The 16555-nt window shown below is 39.9% G+C and overlaps 1 protein-coding gene across 1 annotated transcript in view; it reads right to left on the bottom strand.

Moving 5' to 3' along the window:
- SYCP2L (synaptonemal complex protein 2-like) overlaps nt 1-16555 on the bottom strand; it is a 91366-nt gene that overhangs the window by 59073 nt on the left and 15738 nt on the right. The window contains exons 7-14 of the mRNA XM_011962913.1: nt 15522-15607; nt 15321-15409; nt 12294-12328; nt 10639-10781; nt 8060-8112; nt 7395-7440; nt 5345-5437; nt 5183-5243 (exon numbers count right to left, since the gene is read on the bottom strand). Coding sequence (XP_011818303.1) covers nt 5183-5243; nt 5345-5437; nt 7395-7440; nt 8060-8112; nt 10639-10781; nt 12294-12328; nt 15321-15409; nt 15522-15607 — 606 coding nt within the window. The remainder of the gene's footprint in view (nt 1-5182; nt 5244-5344; nt 5438-7394; nt 7441-8059; nt 8113-10638; nt 10782-12293; nt 12329-15320; nt 15410-15521; nt 15608-16555) is intronic.

The following is a 16555-nucleotide window of genomic DNA, read 5'->3' as shown; positions in this document are numbered from 1 at the left end:
ATATATCTGGGGGAATAATCAAGGAAAACTTCCCCGACTTTGCTAGAGACCAAGACATCCAAATACAAGCAGCACAAGGAACACTGAGGAAATTCATCGCAAAAAGATCATCGGCTAGGCACACTGTCATCAGGTTTTCTTTTCTTTTCTTTTCTTTTTTTTGAGATGGAGTCTCGCTCTGTCACCCAGGCTGGAGCGCAGTGGCACGATCTCGGCTCACTGCAAGCTCCGCCTCCTGGGTTCACACCACTTTCCAGCCTCAGCCTCCCAATGAAGGAAAGAATCTTGAAAGCGGTGAGACAAAAGCACCAGGTAACCTATAAAAAAAACCTATCAGATTAACAGCAGATTTCTCAGCAGAAACCCTACAAGCTAGAAGGGATTGGGGCCCTATCTTCAGCCTCCTCAAACAAAACAATTATCAGCCAAGAATTCAGTATCCAGTGAAAATAAGCTTGACATATGAAGGAAAGATACAGTCTTTTTCAGACAAATAAATGCTGAGAGAATTTGCCACTATCAAGTCACCACTACAAGAACTGCTAAAAGGAGCTCTAAATCTTGAATCCTGGAAACATATCGAAACAATTTCTTTAAGGCATACATCACACAGGATCTATAAAACAAAAATACAATATTATGAAAACCGAGGTATATAAGCAACAAATAGCATGATGAATGGAATTGTACCTCACATCTCAATGCTAACACTGAACGTAAATGGCCTACATGCTCCACTTAAGAGATACAGAACTGCAGAATGAATAAGAATTCACCAACCATCTGCTGCCTTCAAGAGACTCACCTAACACATAAGGACTCACATAAACTCAAGGTAAAGGAGTGGGAAAAGACATTTCATGCAAATGGGCACCAAAAGCGAGCAGGAGTAGTTATTCTCATATCAGACAAAACAACCTTTAAAAAAACAGCAGTTAAAAAAGACAAAGAGGGACATTATATAATGACAAAAGGCCTTGTCCAACAAAAAATATCACAGTTCTAAACACACATGCACCTAACACTGGAGCTCCCAAATTTATAAAATAATTACTAATAGACCTAAGAAATAAGACAAACAGCAACACAATAACAGTGGGGGACTTCAATACTCCACCGACAGCACTAAACAGATCATCGAGACAGAAAATCAACAAAGAAACAATGGATTTAAAGTATACCCTGGAACACATGAACTTAACAGATATATACAGAACATTCCATCCAACAACCGCAGAACATACATTCTATTCAACAGGCGCCTGGAACTTTCTCCAAGATAGACCATATGAGAAGACCACAAAATGAGCCTCAATAAATTTAAGAAAACTGAAATTATTATTATGATTATTTTATTTTTTGAACTGGAATCTTGCTCTGTCACCCAGGCTGGAGTGCAGTAGCATGATCTTGGTTCACTGCAACCTCCACCTCCCAGGTTCAAGTGATTCTCCTGCCTCAGTCTCCCAAGTAGCTGGGATTACAGGTATGCACCACCATGCCCAGCTAATTTTTTTGTATTTTTAGTAGAGACAGGGTTTTACCACGTTAGCCAGGCTGGTCTTGAACTCCAAACCTCAGGTGATCTGCCCACCTCGGCCTCCCAAAGTGCTGGGATTACAGGTGTGAGCCACCACACCTGGCCTAGAAAGTTGAAATTATATCAAGCACTCTCTCAGACCACAGTGGAATAAAACTGGAAATCAACTCTAAAAGGAACCTTCAAAACCATGCAAATACATGGAAATTAAATAACCTGCTACTGAATGATCACTGGGTCAAAAATGAAATCAAGATGGAAATTTAAAAATTTTTTGAACTGAGTGAGAACAGTGACACAACCTATCAAAACCTCTGGGATACAGCAAAGGCAATGCTAAGAGGAAAGTTCATAGCCCTAAACACCTACATCAAAAAGTCTGAAAGAGCACAGACAGACAATCTAAGGTCACACCTCAAGGAACTAGAGAAATAAGAACAAACCAAACTCAAATCCAGCAGAAGAAAAGAAATAACCAACATCAGAGCAGAACTAGATGAAACTGAAACAAAACAATACAAAAGATAAATGAAACAAAAAGCTGGTTCTTTGAAAAGTAAATAAAATTGATAGACCATGAGTAAGACTAATCAAGAAAAGAGAGACAATCCAAATAAGCTCAGTAAGAAATGAAACAGGAGATACTACAACTGACATCACTGAAATATGAAAGATCATTTAAGGCTTCTATGAACACCATTACACATATAAACTAGAAAACCTACAAGAGATGGATAAATTTCTGGAAAGATATAACCCTCCTAGCTTAAATCAGGAAGAATCAGATACCCTGAATAGACCAATAACAAGCAATGAGATTGAAATTGTAATTTAAAAATTATCAGCACCAAAAAGTCCAGGACCAGACAGATTCACAGCAGAATTCTACCAGACATTCAAAGAAGAATTGGTACCAATCCTACTGACATTATTCTACAAGATAGATAAAGAGGGAACCCTCCCTAAATCATTCTATGAAGCCAGTATCACCCTAACACCAAAAGCAGGAAGGGACATAACCAAAAAAGAAAACTACAAACCAAAATCCCTGATGAACATAGATGCTAAAATTCTTAACAAATACTAGCTAAGTGAATCCAACAACATATCAAAAAGATAATCCACCATCATCAGGTGGATTTCATACCAAGTATGCAGGAATGGTTTAATATGCATAAGTCAATAAATGTGATGCACCACAAAAACAGAATTAAAAACAAAAATCACATGATCATCTCAATAGATGCAGAAAAAGTGTTCAACAAAATCCAGCATCCTTTATGATTAAAACTCTCAGCAAAATCGGCATACAAGGGACATACCTCAGTGGAATAAAAGCCATCTATGACAAACCCACAGCCAGCATAATACTGAACGGGGAAACGTTGAAAGCATTCCCTCTGAGAACCAGAACAAAACAAGGATGCTCATTCTCACCACTCCTCTTCAACATAGTACTGGAAGTGCTAGCCAGAGCAACCAGACAAGAGACAGAAATGAATTGGTAAAGAGGAAGTCAAACTGTCTCTGTTTGCTAATGATAACGATTGTATACCTAGAAAACTCTAAAGATTCCTCCAGAAAGCTCCTTGAACTCATCAAATAATTCAGTAAAGTTTCCAGATAAAAAATTAACGTACACAAATCAGTTGCTCTTCTATACACCAACAGCAACCAAGCTGAGAATCAAATCAAGAACTCAAACCCTTTTATCATAGATGCAAAAATAAAATAAAATAAATAATAAATAAATAAATAAATAAATAACAATCAATCTTAGGTATATACCTAACCAAGGAGGGGAAAGATCTCTACAAGAAAAACTACAAAACACTGCTGAAAGAAATCATAGTCAACACAAACAAATGGAAACACATCCCATGCTCATGGATGGATAAAATCAATATTGTGAAAATGACCATACTCCGAAAAGGAATCTACAAATTCAATTCAATTCCCAGTAAAATATCACCATCATTCTTCACAGAATTAGAAAAAACAATCCCAAAATTTATATGGAACCAAAAAAGATCCCACATAGCCAAAGCAAGACTAAGCAAAAAGAACAAATCTGGAGGCATCACATTACCTGATTTCAAACTATATTATAAGGCCATAGTCACAAAAACAGTATGGTACTGGTATAAAAATAGGCACATAGACCAATGGAACAGAATAGAGAACCCAGAAATAAACCCAAATGCATACAGCCAACTGATCTTTGACAAAGCAAATAAAAACATAAAGTAGGGAAAGGACACCCTTTTCAACAAAATGGTGCTGGGATAATTGGCAAGCCACATGTGGGAGAGTAAAACTGGATCCTCATCCCTCAATTGATACAAAAATCAACTCAAGACCAATGAAGGACTTAAATCTAAGACCTGAAACTATAAAAATTCTAGAAGACAGGCCGGGCACAGTAGCTCACACCTGTAATCCCAGCACTTTGGGAGGCCAAGGTGGACAGATCACCTGAGATCAGGAGTTCAAGACCAGCCTGACCTAGAGGGAGAAACCCCATCTCTATTAAAAATACAAAAAATTAGCCAGGCATGGTGGCGCATGCCTGTAATCCCAGCAACTTGGGAGGCCAAGGCAGAAGAATCGCTTGAACCTGGGAGGTGGAGTTTGTGGTGAGCCGAGATCGTGCCATTGCACTCCAGCCTGGGCAACAACAGCAAAACTCCACTTCAAAAAAAAAAAACTCTAGAAGATAACATTGGAAAAACCCTTCTAGACATTGGCTTAGGCAAGGATTTCATGACCAAAAAACCAAAAACAAACGCAATAAAAACAAAGATAAATAGCTGGGACTTAATTAAACTAAAGATCTTTTGCATGGCAAAAGGAATAGTCAGCAGAGTAAACAGACATCCCACAGAGTGGGAGAAAACCTTAACAATCTATACATCTGACAAAGGACTAATATCCAGAATTTACAACGAACTCAATTCAGCAAGAAAAAAAAAAAAATCCCATCCAAAAGTGGGCTAAGGACATGAATAGACAAGTCTCAAAAGAAGATATACAAACGGCCAACAAACATGAAAAAATGTTCAACATCACTAATGATCAGGGGAATGCAAATCAAAATCTCTGATCTGCAAAGCCCTTGATCCTAACCACTAATTACAAAACAGCCTGATGATCCATCTCCATAGAGGGGGCAGGCACCTACATTTCCTGACAGCCATGTTCCTTCTTGCTAGACGTCTTCCTTACTACCCACAGTTTACTACCTGATCTTCTAGGTTTATCAAGAGAGGAACCTAGGATGACATGTTCTCCTCTCCCCATCAGACTCTTTCAAACCAAAGCAGCACTTTGGGGAAAAGCACTGTTAATTGATTGCTGGATCATATGGTAGTTCTACTTTTAATTTTGTGAGGATCTACAAACATTTTTAAAATGAAAAAACTAGACAAATAATTTAATCCCAAGGTCACAAAGCACAGAAGTCACAAACCTGTGACAGCGCACCTTCCATCATACCATACAGCCTTCCTACCTCAAGGCATGATCAAAATATGCCCTAGAATATAATAAAATTATACAGTATGTATAAATAAATATACACTGCAAATACAACAGAAATAATACTTGGAACTGGACGTGGGTTGTTTAAATGTATCATATTACCTATTACGTCGAAATTCATCACTGCTTCCTTCGGAAGTGTCACTGAGTCCCATAGGGTATTCTTGGGAAAATAAATAAGTGAAATTCATGAGCGCAAAACATATACTTACACAAAAATGATTTCTAAAGGCTTAGTTCTAACCAAGAATCGAACATCATTACCTCAGCATTGTCTATATAAAAAGTGACACTCTGACTTCCCAGGTTGAAGTCGATCCAAAATTTCTCTAATTTTTCATCCGCTGGTTTTCTCATCTGTAAGAGATCATTTCAGCATGAATTATACACATAAAAATCATGCTATAGGGTCAGATAAACATTATTCCCTTGAAAACAGAATTTGTGCTTTTCCTGGAGCAGCATTCTCCTAGCATTATAGAGCCTCTCTTTATTGACTGACTCTTTTGTGCAAAACAGAAGGACCTCAGTTTTATAGAACTCAGCCATTTCTCCTCACCCCTCCAAAAATCCCACTATCCTTAGCATATTTAATAGATATTTAAATATGTCACATGATTCTATCTACGCAATTTTTTTCTAATGAAAATCACAGAGAAAACAGTTCTATGTTGAATCAGTAACAATCCACACTGCATATGGATGGAAACTTCCAGAGAAGGAGATACTGTAACCAAACATGAGTGATTTGCCATCTATCTTCCATTAGAGTAGAGCTAAAACTTGAAGACTTCAAATTTCTTTCATTTTAATTATTCTAAAATAAATAGATGCTTATACTTAAAACAGGGGAAGAAAGATTCTAACAGTATGGTGTTTATAGAAACAGTAAACATCTTCTCTGCCCCTCAGCTTTTCCTAAGTACCTTTCCATAGGCACCATTAACAATGCCTTTGTTTCCTCCCAGATGTTTTCTAGACATACATCAACAAGTACACGCCAGGCACAGTGGCTCTCGCCTGTAATCCCAGCACTTTGGGAGGCTGAGGCGGGCGGATCACAAGGTCAGGAGATTGAGACCATCCTGACTAACACAGTGAAACCCCATCTCTACTAAAAATACAAAAAATTAGCCGGGCATGGTGGCAGGCGCCTGTAGTCCCAGCTACTCAGGAGGCTGAGGCAGCAGAATAGTGTGAACCCGGGAGGCGGAGCTTGCAGTGATCCGAGATCACGTGACGGCACTCCAGCCTGGGCGACAGAGCGAGACTCCGAAAAAAAAAAAAAAAAAAAAGTATATAGAAAGATTTTATTCCCCAACAATAGATAAAACACTAGACTTACTATTCTACAATCCAATTTTCCAATACGTTGTATTTCTTGGACATCTTTCCTTTCTGTGGTACATGTCTACCTTTTAATAGCTACAGAGGTGAATGAGGGCTTTCACCCACAATACATCTTCCTGGAAGTCAGTGTAAGGGTCAGGGTAAGGGCCCTGATGGAAGGGAATGGAAATTTGGATGTCGTAGAAAGAAGAAAAACCAAACAGAGCAGAATCGTCAGACAATCAGAGGGAAAATAAACAGAATGAGCCTACCAGACTCAGTTCTAGAGAGAAGGAATGTGTAGTGTAGCCACGAGTTGAAAGTTTAGCTCAGAGAGGCCAAGAAGGGGACTCTGAACCCAAAACAAAGAAATGATGAATGAGGACATTCTGAAGACAGGGTCCAGGACACTCAAACAAAGTCAAGGTTCCAAGACCTCTAAATATTTTAGCCTGAAACTGAGATGCTATAGGTTGCAGCCCTTTTATATGAAGGAACTTGTTCCTCTAGAAACCAAATGGGGGGTGGGGAAGAAACTAGTCAACCTTGGACTATAAAGTGCAAGGTAGAATGTGACAGAGAGAAAGGACAGTGGCCCCAGTGGTTGAGAATAAGAGGGTGGGGCATAAGATGGAAGGGGAGAAGCAAGGAAATCATTCTTTTTACCCCAGTCTAGGCATGAATTATGTTACTCATGAATAGGGTAAAATGAGGCAAGCTTCCTGTAACTGTCCTCATGTACATAGTACAGACCCTAAAATTCCTTTTTCCAGTAGTAATAGTAGAGCCCTTAAACTTACTGGTAATGCATTCTGGTTAGCGTATGGTATGATCAGTTGGAGAATTTAGGTCATTAGGAGAAGTTGGCATCCTTTTTTAAAAAGCACTTTTGAGTCATGAGAGCAAAAGTTTGACCTAACCATATAAACCTAACTCCTGGTTTCACTGCACACCACCCTCAGACCTGCAAGAGAGATGAACATACCTCATGCTCATCAGCAAAAGCAGCAATACACGGAAATGAATACACCCTGCAAAACACCTCACAATTAAAAAATAAAATATGAATGAACCTTAAACACATCTACAGACATTCCGCAACAAGCACTTATAACTAGAGTATGCATTAAGTCTCCTCGTACAGAGTATGATAGGGGGTTTAAGTCTGCAAATGGAGACCTACTATGGGTAGATTTCAAATCTCCATCTGGCAGTCAGTAAACCAGGTTTACTAGTACTGTATCTCAACCCAGTTACTCAGCCAGATTCCCAAACAAAAGGAGTGAATTTAGCCAATATTGCCTGACCAAGGACTTAATTGTTCATGATACAACTAACTCCAGCAACTTCAAGTCAGGAAATTGTTTTTAATAAAATTTATGAACTCTTTAAAGAATGCATTATTTTAAAATACCCCAAGTCACACATATAATAAAACTGATAGAGATAATTTTTAAACACACTCCAACAAGCCACTAGGCAGAAAGGGTCTGATCTTCTCAGGTTTCTACTCAATGGACAACTGAATATGCTCTGTAAAGATGTACCCAATATTCTCTCCCAAAATGAAACAGATCCTAAACTGTTCTTTTAAAACATTAGATATTTTCAGAATACAACTAGTCAATAATGCTCAGAGACACAACTTACCTTCTTTGGTCACCGAGTCTGTCGTTTAGGTGATTGAGAAAACGTCTACTGTCCTTCAAAGCAAATGATATAAACTCTTTTATTAAAGAAAAAATCAAGATGTCTTGGTCAATACTACCTTAGCATATAGAGGCCAGTGTTTGCTTCTAAATGACCAGGATGCAGTAACATCAATGAGGCTTTATAAGGATTTGTTATTATATGTTAACAATACTTCATGCCACAAAGAATAGGCTCCGGGATCATGTTTCTAGAAGGAACCTTTGCTCCCTGCAGCCATTAGATTTTCAGCTGAGGAATACTTAGGTCTCCAAAAGTTAAATGCCTGGTTATGTTTCACTGGGTCAGAAGTGTAAGCAAGAGAAATACATCTTACTGATGACCTAGGTTACAATATTTGACCAACCCATTGGGCATCCACCTCCCTAACACCTGCACAGCACAAACCAACCACAAACCTATAAAATTTATCAACTTTGGATTGATCTGGGTGTATTATCTATGGCCAGTTTTCCTTTTTGGGAGTTCTCTATCTCACTTTCTTCTCCTAGCATATGTTCTAAGAACAAAGACTATTATTAGAGTTTACCTAACCAACAGCTCTCAGGAAGAAATTTGTTGCCCCACAACATTCTAAAAACAAAGAGATACAGATCCAAGATTTTGTTTCCTTTTGTTAGCAAGGATTGGCTATTGTAGTCAACACTCCTTATGCTCCTGATCTACCATTCAGCAGTAATTAGACATCAGCAGTGTAAGCCTCTCATGTAAAAAAGCAATTCGGTCTGGGTGCAGTGGCTCTCATCTGTAATCCCAGCACTTTGGGAGGCTGAGGCAGGCAGATCATCTAACGTTGGGAGTTGGAGACCAGCCTGACCAACATGGAGAAACCCCGTCTCTACTAAAAATACAAAATTAGCCGGGAGTGGCGGCACATGCCTGTAATCCCAACTACTCAGGAGGCTGAGGCATGAGAATCGCTCGAACCCAGGAGGCGGAGGTTGTGGTGAGCCGAGATCGCGCCTTGGCACTCCAGCCTGGGCAACAAGAGCAAAACTCTGCCTCAGGCAAACAAACAAACAAAAACACATACACAATTCAATTGAGAAACTGATAGCTCTGGGGAAGGAAATGATTTTGGAAACAAGATAATTACATTTCTCTATTTTCATCAAATTTTCCTGCAAATGAGAAATGACAAAGAGCAGAAAGGAAATTAACACATGAGTGCCTACAATAGCCCTGGACCTTTCAGTTTCTCTCATTGAATTCTCAAGACTTCGAGGTGGGCTTTAGTCCCATTTTACAGATGAGGTCACTCAGGCTTCACAAGTCAACTACCTTGCCAAAATCATACATCCCATAAATTGGAGAGGTGGGTCTCAAACTCTAGGTTCAACCCAGTTTGGGATAGACCCAAAGCTCATGGTCTTTCCACTGAGATTACACTGAATCCTGGCTAAATAATTACTATATGCAATATATGACAGTGGGTTCAGAGTCTAAGGAAATATAAAGGTCCATGTTTAATAAAAATCCTGATTACATGGGAATTTTGACCGGAAAGGTTTTGTCAACATGAGTACTGTTATGAAGAATTTTACCTTTTCCTACAGGAGTCTAACCCTCATTTTAAAAACTTCTTAGAAGAAGAGGGAAACTGTTTTAGCTATTTTAAGATGAAGGTGAGCACACAACAAAGTCATAAGCTATTTTTGTGTGGCTTTTGTGGACATAATCACAGGAAGCCCAGGTTGCAGAGAAGACTCTAAGAAGTATTGTTTCTCCAAATGGTACAGGTCGGATGGCTCAGAACACAGCCACCCCATAATACTCCTGTGCCAGGCCATGTCCATTTCAGCCTCCTGCCATCACAGCAGCTGCCTTCTGCAAGGCAAAAATGCTCTGATTTCTTCTTCAATTCTCCCTACCATTCAAGGGTTCAAGGTTCATTGAAAATTGCTCACCCTTCCAAGACAATTTTTTTAACTGAATCCATCAAATTCACCTAGTTCTGTCTCCTATAAAGAAGTCCTGGACAGACACGGTGGCTCACACCTGTAACTCCAGCACTCTGGGAGGCCAAGGTGGGCAGATCCCCTGAGGTCAGGATTTCAAGATAAGACTGGCCAACATGGCTAAACCTGGTCCCTACTAAAAATAAAAAATTAGCCAGGCGTGGTGGCAGGCACCTGTAATCCCAGCTACTTGGGAAGCTGAGGCAGGAGAATCACTTGAACCCAGGAGGCAGAGGTTGCAGTGAGCTGAGATTGCGCCACTATACTCCAGCCTGGGCCATAGCATGAGATTCTGTCTCAAAAAAAAAAAAAAAGAAAGAAAGAAAAAGAAAAGAAAAAGTCCTATCTGTATCCCTATATCTAGCTCACAATATTCTGTTCATATTGCCTTCAAATTGTTTCTCCTAAGTGGGAAACAAGTTTAAGAATGGCAGTGTAATCACACTTAAGCAAAAAAAAAAAAAAAAAAAATCCTCCCGTAAGCCCAACACATAGGAAAGTTCTCAGAGGATGCTTAATAAATATTGGCTAAACAGAAATTCGCATGACCAGGAATCTCACCGTCTCAAATTCTCGATCCTTAATTTCTCTGAAACCTTCGGCAATGACTTCATCATCAAACCATTTATGGACAAGTTCCTCCCTTGAATTTCTAATCGTCAGTCTACACAGCGCTTCAGAAATAGCAACCTGCTGGTCATAATCTAGAGATTAAAAACATGGTAGACACAGATAATTCTGGGCACAAAGCAAAAGAAAAAACGAGTTCCAGAGCTAGCACTTGCTCTAAGAAACTCCATCTGAGAAGCCTAGCATTATGTCTTAGAGCTACCACGGCAAGAAGCATCCTGGAGTAATCAGAATCATTTAAATTCTTTTTTTTTTTTTTTGAGACAGTCTCACTTTGTCACCCTGGAGTGCAGTGGTGGCTGGAGTACAGTGACCCGATCTCGACTCACTGCAATCTTCGCCTCCTGGGTTCAAGTGATTCTCCTGCCTCAGCCTCCCAAGAAGCTGGGATTACAGGCATGTGTCACCATGCCTTGCTAATTTTTATATTTTTAGTAGAGATAAGGTTTTGCCATATTGGCCAGGCTGGTCTTGAACTTCTGGGTTCAAGCGATCTGCCCACCTCGGCCTCCCAAAGTGCCGGGATTGTAGGCATGAGCCACCACGCCTTGCCAAAATCATATAAATTCAGTATTTAAGAAATAAGATAAAAATCTAAATAAGAGGTTGGTATATAACAATTTTTAAATAAATAATATTTATGGGTATTATATTTTACATACATTAAAATACTCATCCAAAGCAAATCATCAAACAGCCTTAAAAATGTTTCTACTGGCTAGGCATGGTGGCTCATGCCTGTAATACCAGCACTTTGGGAGGCCAAGGCAGGCAGATCACCTGAGGTCAGGAGTTCGAGACTAGCCTGGCCAACATGGTGAAACCCCATCTCTACTAAAAATACAAAAATTAGCTGGGCATGGTGGTACATGCCTGTAATCCCAGCTATTCAGGAAGCTGAGGCAGGAGAATCGCTTGAACCCAGGAGGCGGAGGTTGCAGTGAGCTGAGATCATGCCATTGTACTCCAGCCTGGGCAATAAGAGCAAAACTCCATTTAAAAACAAACAAAAAAAACCAAAAAGTTTCTACTACAAAATAAAATCCCAAAATAACTTGTAGTATTTCACAGCAAATAAACTAAAACTACATGTAGTAACATGTTTAAATTACAAACAATTCTAAGGGTAAAAAGGGAGTTGTAGCCCAAGGAATGGCATTTATAGGATGCTTTTAAAATCTACAAAATGATAATGCATGTTGTTTAGGGATCTACAGAGTAAAACCAGAAAAATATGCTTGGGAACGAAAAACAAATCTGAGTCAAGGAGAAGGAAATGGGATGAGGAACATGGACACAGGGGACTTTATCCATGACACCTTTTTTTTTTTTCTTTAAAAACAGACTTGAAGCTAAAGTGGTAAAATGCTAAATTTTGACGAAGCTTGCTGGTAGTAAACGAGTATTCACGAATTATTCTTTACAGTTTTCAGCATGCTAAAATCTCTCAAAATAAATTTAAAATAAAACCCTAATTCCTATCTTCAATTTAACCATAATTTATTCCCCATGATCCCAAGATGCTCATAAAACCCCCAGTGTCCAATATTTAATATTCTAATACTGAAAATTCTAAAATTTCTTACCACCCACAGTCAAGAGTGTCCTTGCAAGGTCTTTCCTGAAACATTTAGATAAATCACATTTAACTGAAGTGAACATCAAGAGGTAAAACTTTACTATACTGGCATTAAACTTTAAAACCAAAATATGTTTCTGAAACTATTTCAAATTCAGCATCAGAATTTCCTTAATGTCAATAATACATATTTATGGAAAAACCTTCTCAAGTTTATGTATTAATGACCTAGATGTTATTTTTTAAGAAGCTAGAACTACTATATACACTCTGAGGTTCTATTTTCCCTCTTGTAAAGTGAATTCCATTTGATGATCTCTAAGAGTTCATCAGATTAATTGAGGAGTTTTATAATCACCGCACCAACCTGTGAGGGCATATGTCCTTTTACACAGTTTGATACCTGCAGGAAACGATACAGTGATTCTTTCCTATGAGCTGCTTGATCTGATTTTAAAAACTAATTTAGGCCGAGTACGGTGGCTCATGCCTGTAATCCCAGAACTTTGGGAGGCCTAGACGCACAGATCACCTGAGGTTGGGAGTCCAAGACCAGCCTGACCAACATGGAGAAACTCCACCTGTACTAAAAACACAAAACTAGCCAGATACGGTGGCACATGCCTGTAATCCCAGCTACTCGGGAGGCTGAGGCAGGAGAATCGCTTGAACCTGGGAGGCGGAGGTTGCAGTGGAGCTGAGAGCGTGCCATTGCACTCCAGCCTGGGCAATAAGAGTGAAACTCCATCTCAAAAAACAAAACAAAACAAAACAAAAAACAAACTAATTTAGAGATGTAATAGGATTAAGCTATTACATTATTGTAACTAATGCAGACTCTCAAATTGTACATTATTCACTCAGAATTTCAAATAAATGCTAACAAGTGTGAGTCAACCTTTTTTTTTTTTTTTTGAGACTGAGTCTGGCTTTGTCACCCAGGCTGGAGTGCAATGGCACGATCTTGACTCACTGCAACCTCTGCCTCCCAGGGTCAAGCAATTCTGCCTCAGCCTTCCAAGTAGCTGGCATTACAGGTGCCCACCACACCCAGCTAATGTTTTCTATTTTTAATAGAGATGGGGCTTCACCATGTTGGTCAGGCTGGTCTCGAACTCCTGACCTCAAGTGATCCACCCACCTCAGCCTCTCAAAATGCTGGGATTACAGGTGTGAGCCACCATGCCCCGCCAAGTCGATCTTTTAATGCCTGAAATAACTCCCATTTTAAAGAATAGATTTGTTGAGAAACCTTGTAAGAAGTAGATCGACTTGTTACTATTAAATAGAAACCAGGAAACAGTACCACTGAGCAAAATTAATTCTGCTTAATTTTATATTGCATGTTTTACCTTTGAAGTCCAGAACATTCCAGACTTTCTAGAACACACAGACAATAAGGTAGTGTGTTCAAAGATTAGTTTCAAAACTTAGGAGAAATCATGAGATCAGCTACTCTCCAAATCTAAATACACCACTAAGAGTAGTGATTTCACTAATGTATTAAATAAAAATGTGTTTAGGAAAAATTCAGTGTAAAAACTATATCCTGCAAAGACTAAATGGACAAACACGATGACAGTGAGTTTCATGCTCACAAATCACCTATTTCAGGCCCTACACTGTGGCCACACACCACGTAAATAATGTGCCACAATGTTGTCCTCCATGCTGGCTGGTGGTTAGCCCAGTCACAGGTGCCGGTTCCAACTTCAAAACAGGGTGCTGGTTTTGCTGTTTCTATGGTCACACATTACAACCTTACCTCCAAATCTCACATCCCAAGAACTATGCAACAGTGGCTTTGGGTCACCAAAAAACAAAAAATCCATCACGTGAAAAGCAATCAAAATTCCATCTCACATTAGTGTAGCTACCTTGGGGCACGTCCTGTTTAGGAGATAATGTGCTAATCACTTTACATGGATTGCTTGATTTAACCTTTACAATAATTCTATTAAGTAGGTATTACTTTGACTCCATTTTACAGGCAAACAAACTGAGGTATGATGAAGTCAGGGCTGTGCTCATAGACAACGGGCAAAAGTGGCAAAACTCAGATTTGAAACCAAGCAGGCTCTACGGTCTATACTCTTAACATTCTCCCCTGAGTGACGAATTTAGTTCACATTTACAATGAAAAAATAGAGCCTGAGAAAGCATTTTACCTCAATGTTGATGCAAAAAGAAAAAAAAAATACTTCATAATTATTAAAAAGGAAAAATCTAGCAATTTTTTTTTTTGAGACAGAGTCTCACTCTGTGGCCCAGGCTGGAGTGCAGTGCTGCAATTTTGGCTCACTGCAACCCCCGCCTCCCGGGTTCAAGTGATTCTCCTACTTCAGCCTCCTGAATAGCTGGGACTATAGGTGCGTGCCACCACGCCCAGCTAATTTTTTGTATTTTTGGTGGAGATGGGGTTTCTTTTTTTTTTTTAATTATTATTTTGAGACGGAGTCTCGCTCTGTCGCCCTCAGGCTGGAGTGCAGTGGCATGATCTCGGCTCATGGCAAGCTCCACCTCCCGGGTTCACGCCACTCTCCTGCCTCAGCCTGCCAAGTAGCTGGGACTACAGGCGCCTGCCACCACGCCCGGCTAATTTTTTGTATTTTTAGTGGAGACAGGGTTTCACCGTGTTAGCCAGGATGGTCTCGATCTTCTGACCTCGTGATCCACCCGCCTCAGTCTCCCAAAGTGCTGGGATTACGGGCCTGAGCCACCATGCCTGGCCGAGATGGGGTTTCACCATGTTAGCCAGGATGGTCTGGAGCTCCTGACCTTGTGATCTGCCTGCCTTGGTCTCCCAAAGTGCTGGGATTACAGGCATGAGCTACTGTGCCCAGCTGCAATGTCTTCTTTTTACCTCAGCCCCTCTTTATCACCTAGCATAGTGCCTGACTCATAACAGGTGCACAAAGAATTTACCGAAGAGAGAAAGGACATAATCAGATCTAAGCAGAACACAGACTGAAGTCGTACAATCATGAGAGGTTTTACCCTTACTACAGCACATAACTTATACAAAGTCACTTACATAAGATGACACATGCGTTCTGACAAAGGGAATTTTTTTCTTTCTTCCCGAGGGACAGCGTTCAAAATGCAGTTAAAAGTCTTCAAGCCCTTTTGGGAATTGAGAAGACATTCATGGAGAAGAAACAAAACAGAGACCTATGTACTATCTTCTCTAAGGTTTCTGGAGCCGCTGGTATCTATTTTGTTATTTGCAACTTACCTCCTGTTGAATCAAATGATCTACAGTCTTTTCTGTCACCAGGGATCCTAAGCTAAGCAGGAAGGAATCCAACATCTGAATTTTCCCTGAAAGTATAATTTCAAAGACTCAATTTTATGTTTGAAAGAGTAAGAAAATGACTCCTACACCTGGTCAGAGCCTTTCACTGAGGGTGTCTTTCTGGCTTTTCTATAATACAACTCACTTTGCAGCCTGTGCCCCTTACAATCCTGTTGCACTGTCTTCTGGTATTAAGGGTTGTGAGCATGTGCACACGTTCATATATGCGTTTATTTTACATGGTTCTTGGTGACTTATTTTGAAACCAAATCTTACTTTAGCTCAGGAAAAGTAATTCTTTGATACTTTTATTACAGTAGACTTTCTCAACTTTGGCAATATTGATATTTCAAGCCAGGTAATTCTTCTTCTAAGAAGAACTTGAGAACTGTTGTCAAAATGCAGGGGGAAAAATGAGTGAGGAAAAGATGCATATGAAGATAACAACAAAGATGCGACAGATAACCTTACAAAGAGGGAACAGAAAGTAAATGTAATGGACTTTTTGGTGGCCTCTCCACCATCCTTCCCCACTCCTCTGTTATGGAGCAGTTGTGCTATTTGGGTGAGACCGATCAGTTCCAGGGGTAAATCCGGACTGGCTTAAACTAGGCAGAGGTGGCCCATTTATCTTTTCATAGTGACTGGTTCATCTGGAGGGCAGGGCACCCAATCAGAGCAAAGCTAGGGCTTTTGGTTGCTGGCTGAGGAAAGCGAACCTTTCTCCCCCAGATGTGAACCAGGAAGCACAAAGTTCTGGTTGCAACCAACAAGAGAAACCACCTTGAGAGCAAAGACTAGACTCTGAGAAAGGCAGAACTGAAAGGGCTATAGAGAAATGGAGCGGAGCCAGTCTATTTCCAAACAGCCCACCTCTGGACTCTTCAGTCCCTTCAGCCAGTAAGTTGTCTTTATCATTTAAGCCTATTCGAGCTAGATATTCTGTTAAATACACCCAAAGCACTCTACCTCAG

Source organism: Colobus angolensis, unplaced genomic scaffold (assembly GCF_000951035.1).
Source record: "Colobus angolensis palliatus isolate OR3802 unplaced genomic scaffold, Cang.pa_1.0 Scaffold6, whole genome shotgun sequence".
Classification (NCBI taxonomy): domain Eukaryota; kingdom Metazoa; phylum Chordata; class Mammalia; order Primates; family Cercopithecidae; genus Colobus; species Colobus angolensis.
Note: the sequence above shows the minus strand (reverse complement) of the source record. Positions and strands in the feature narration are given on the sequence as shown.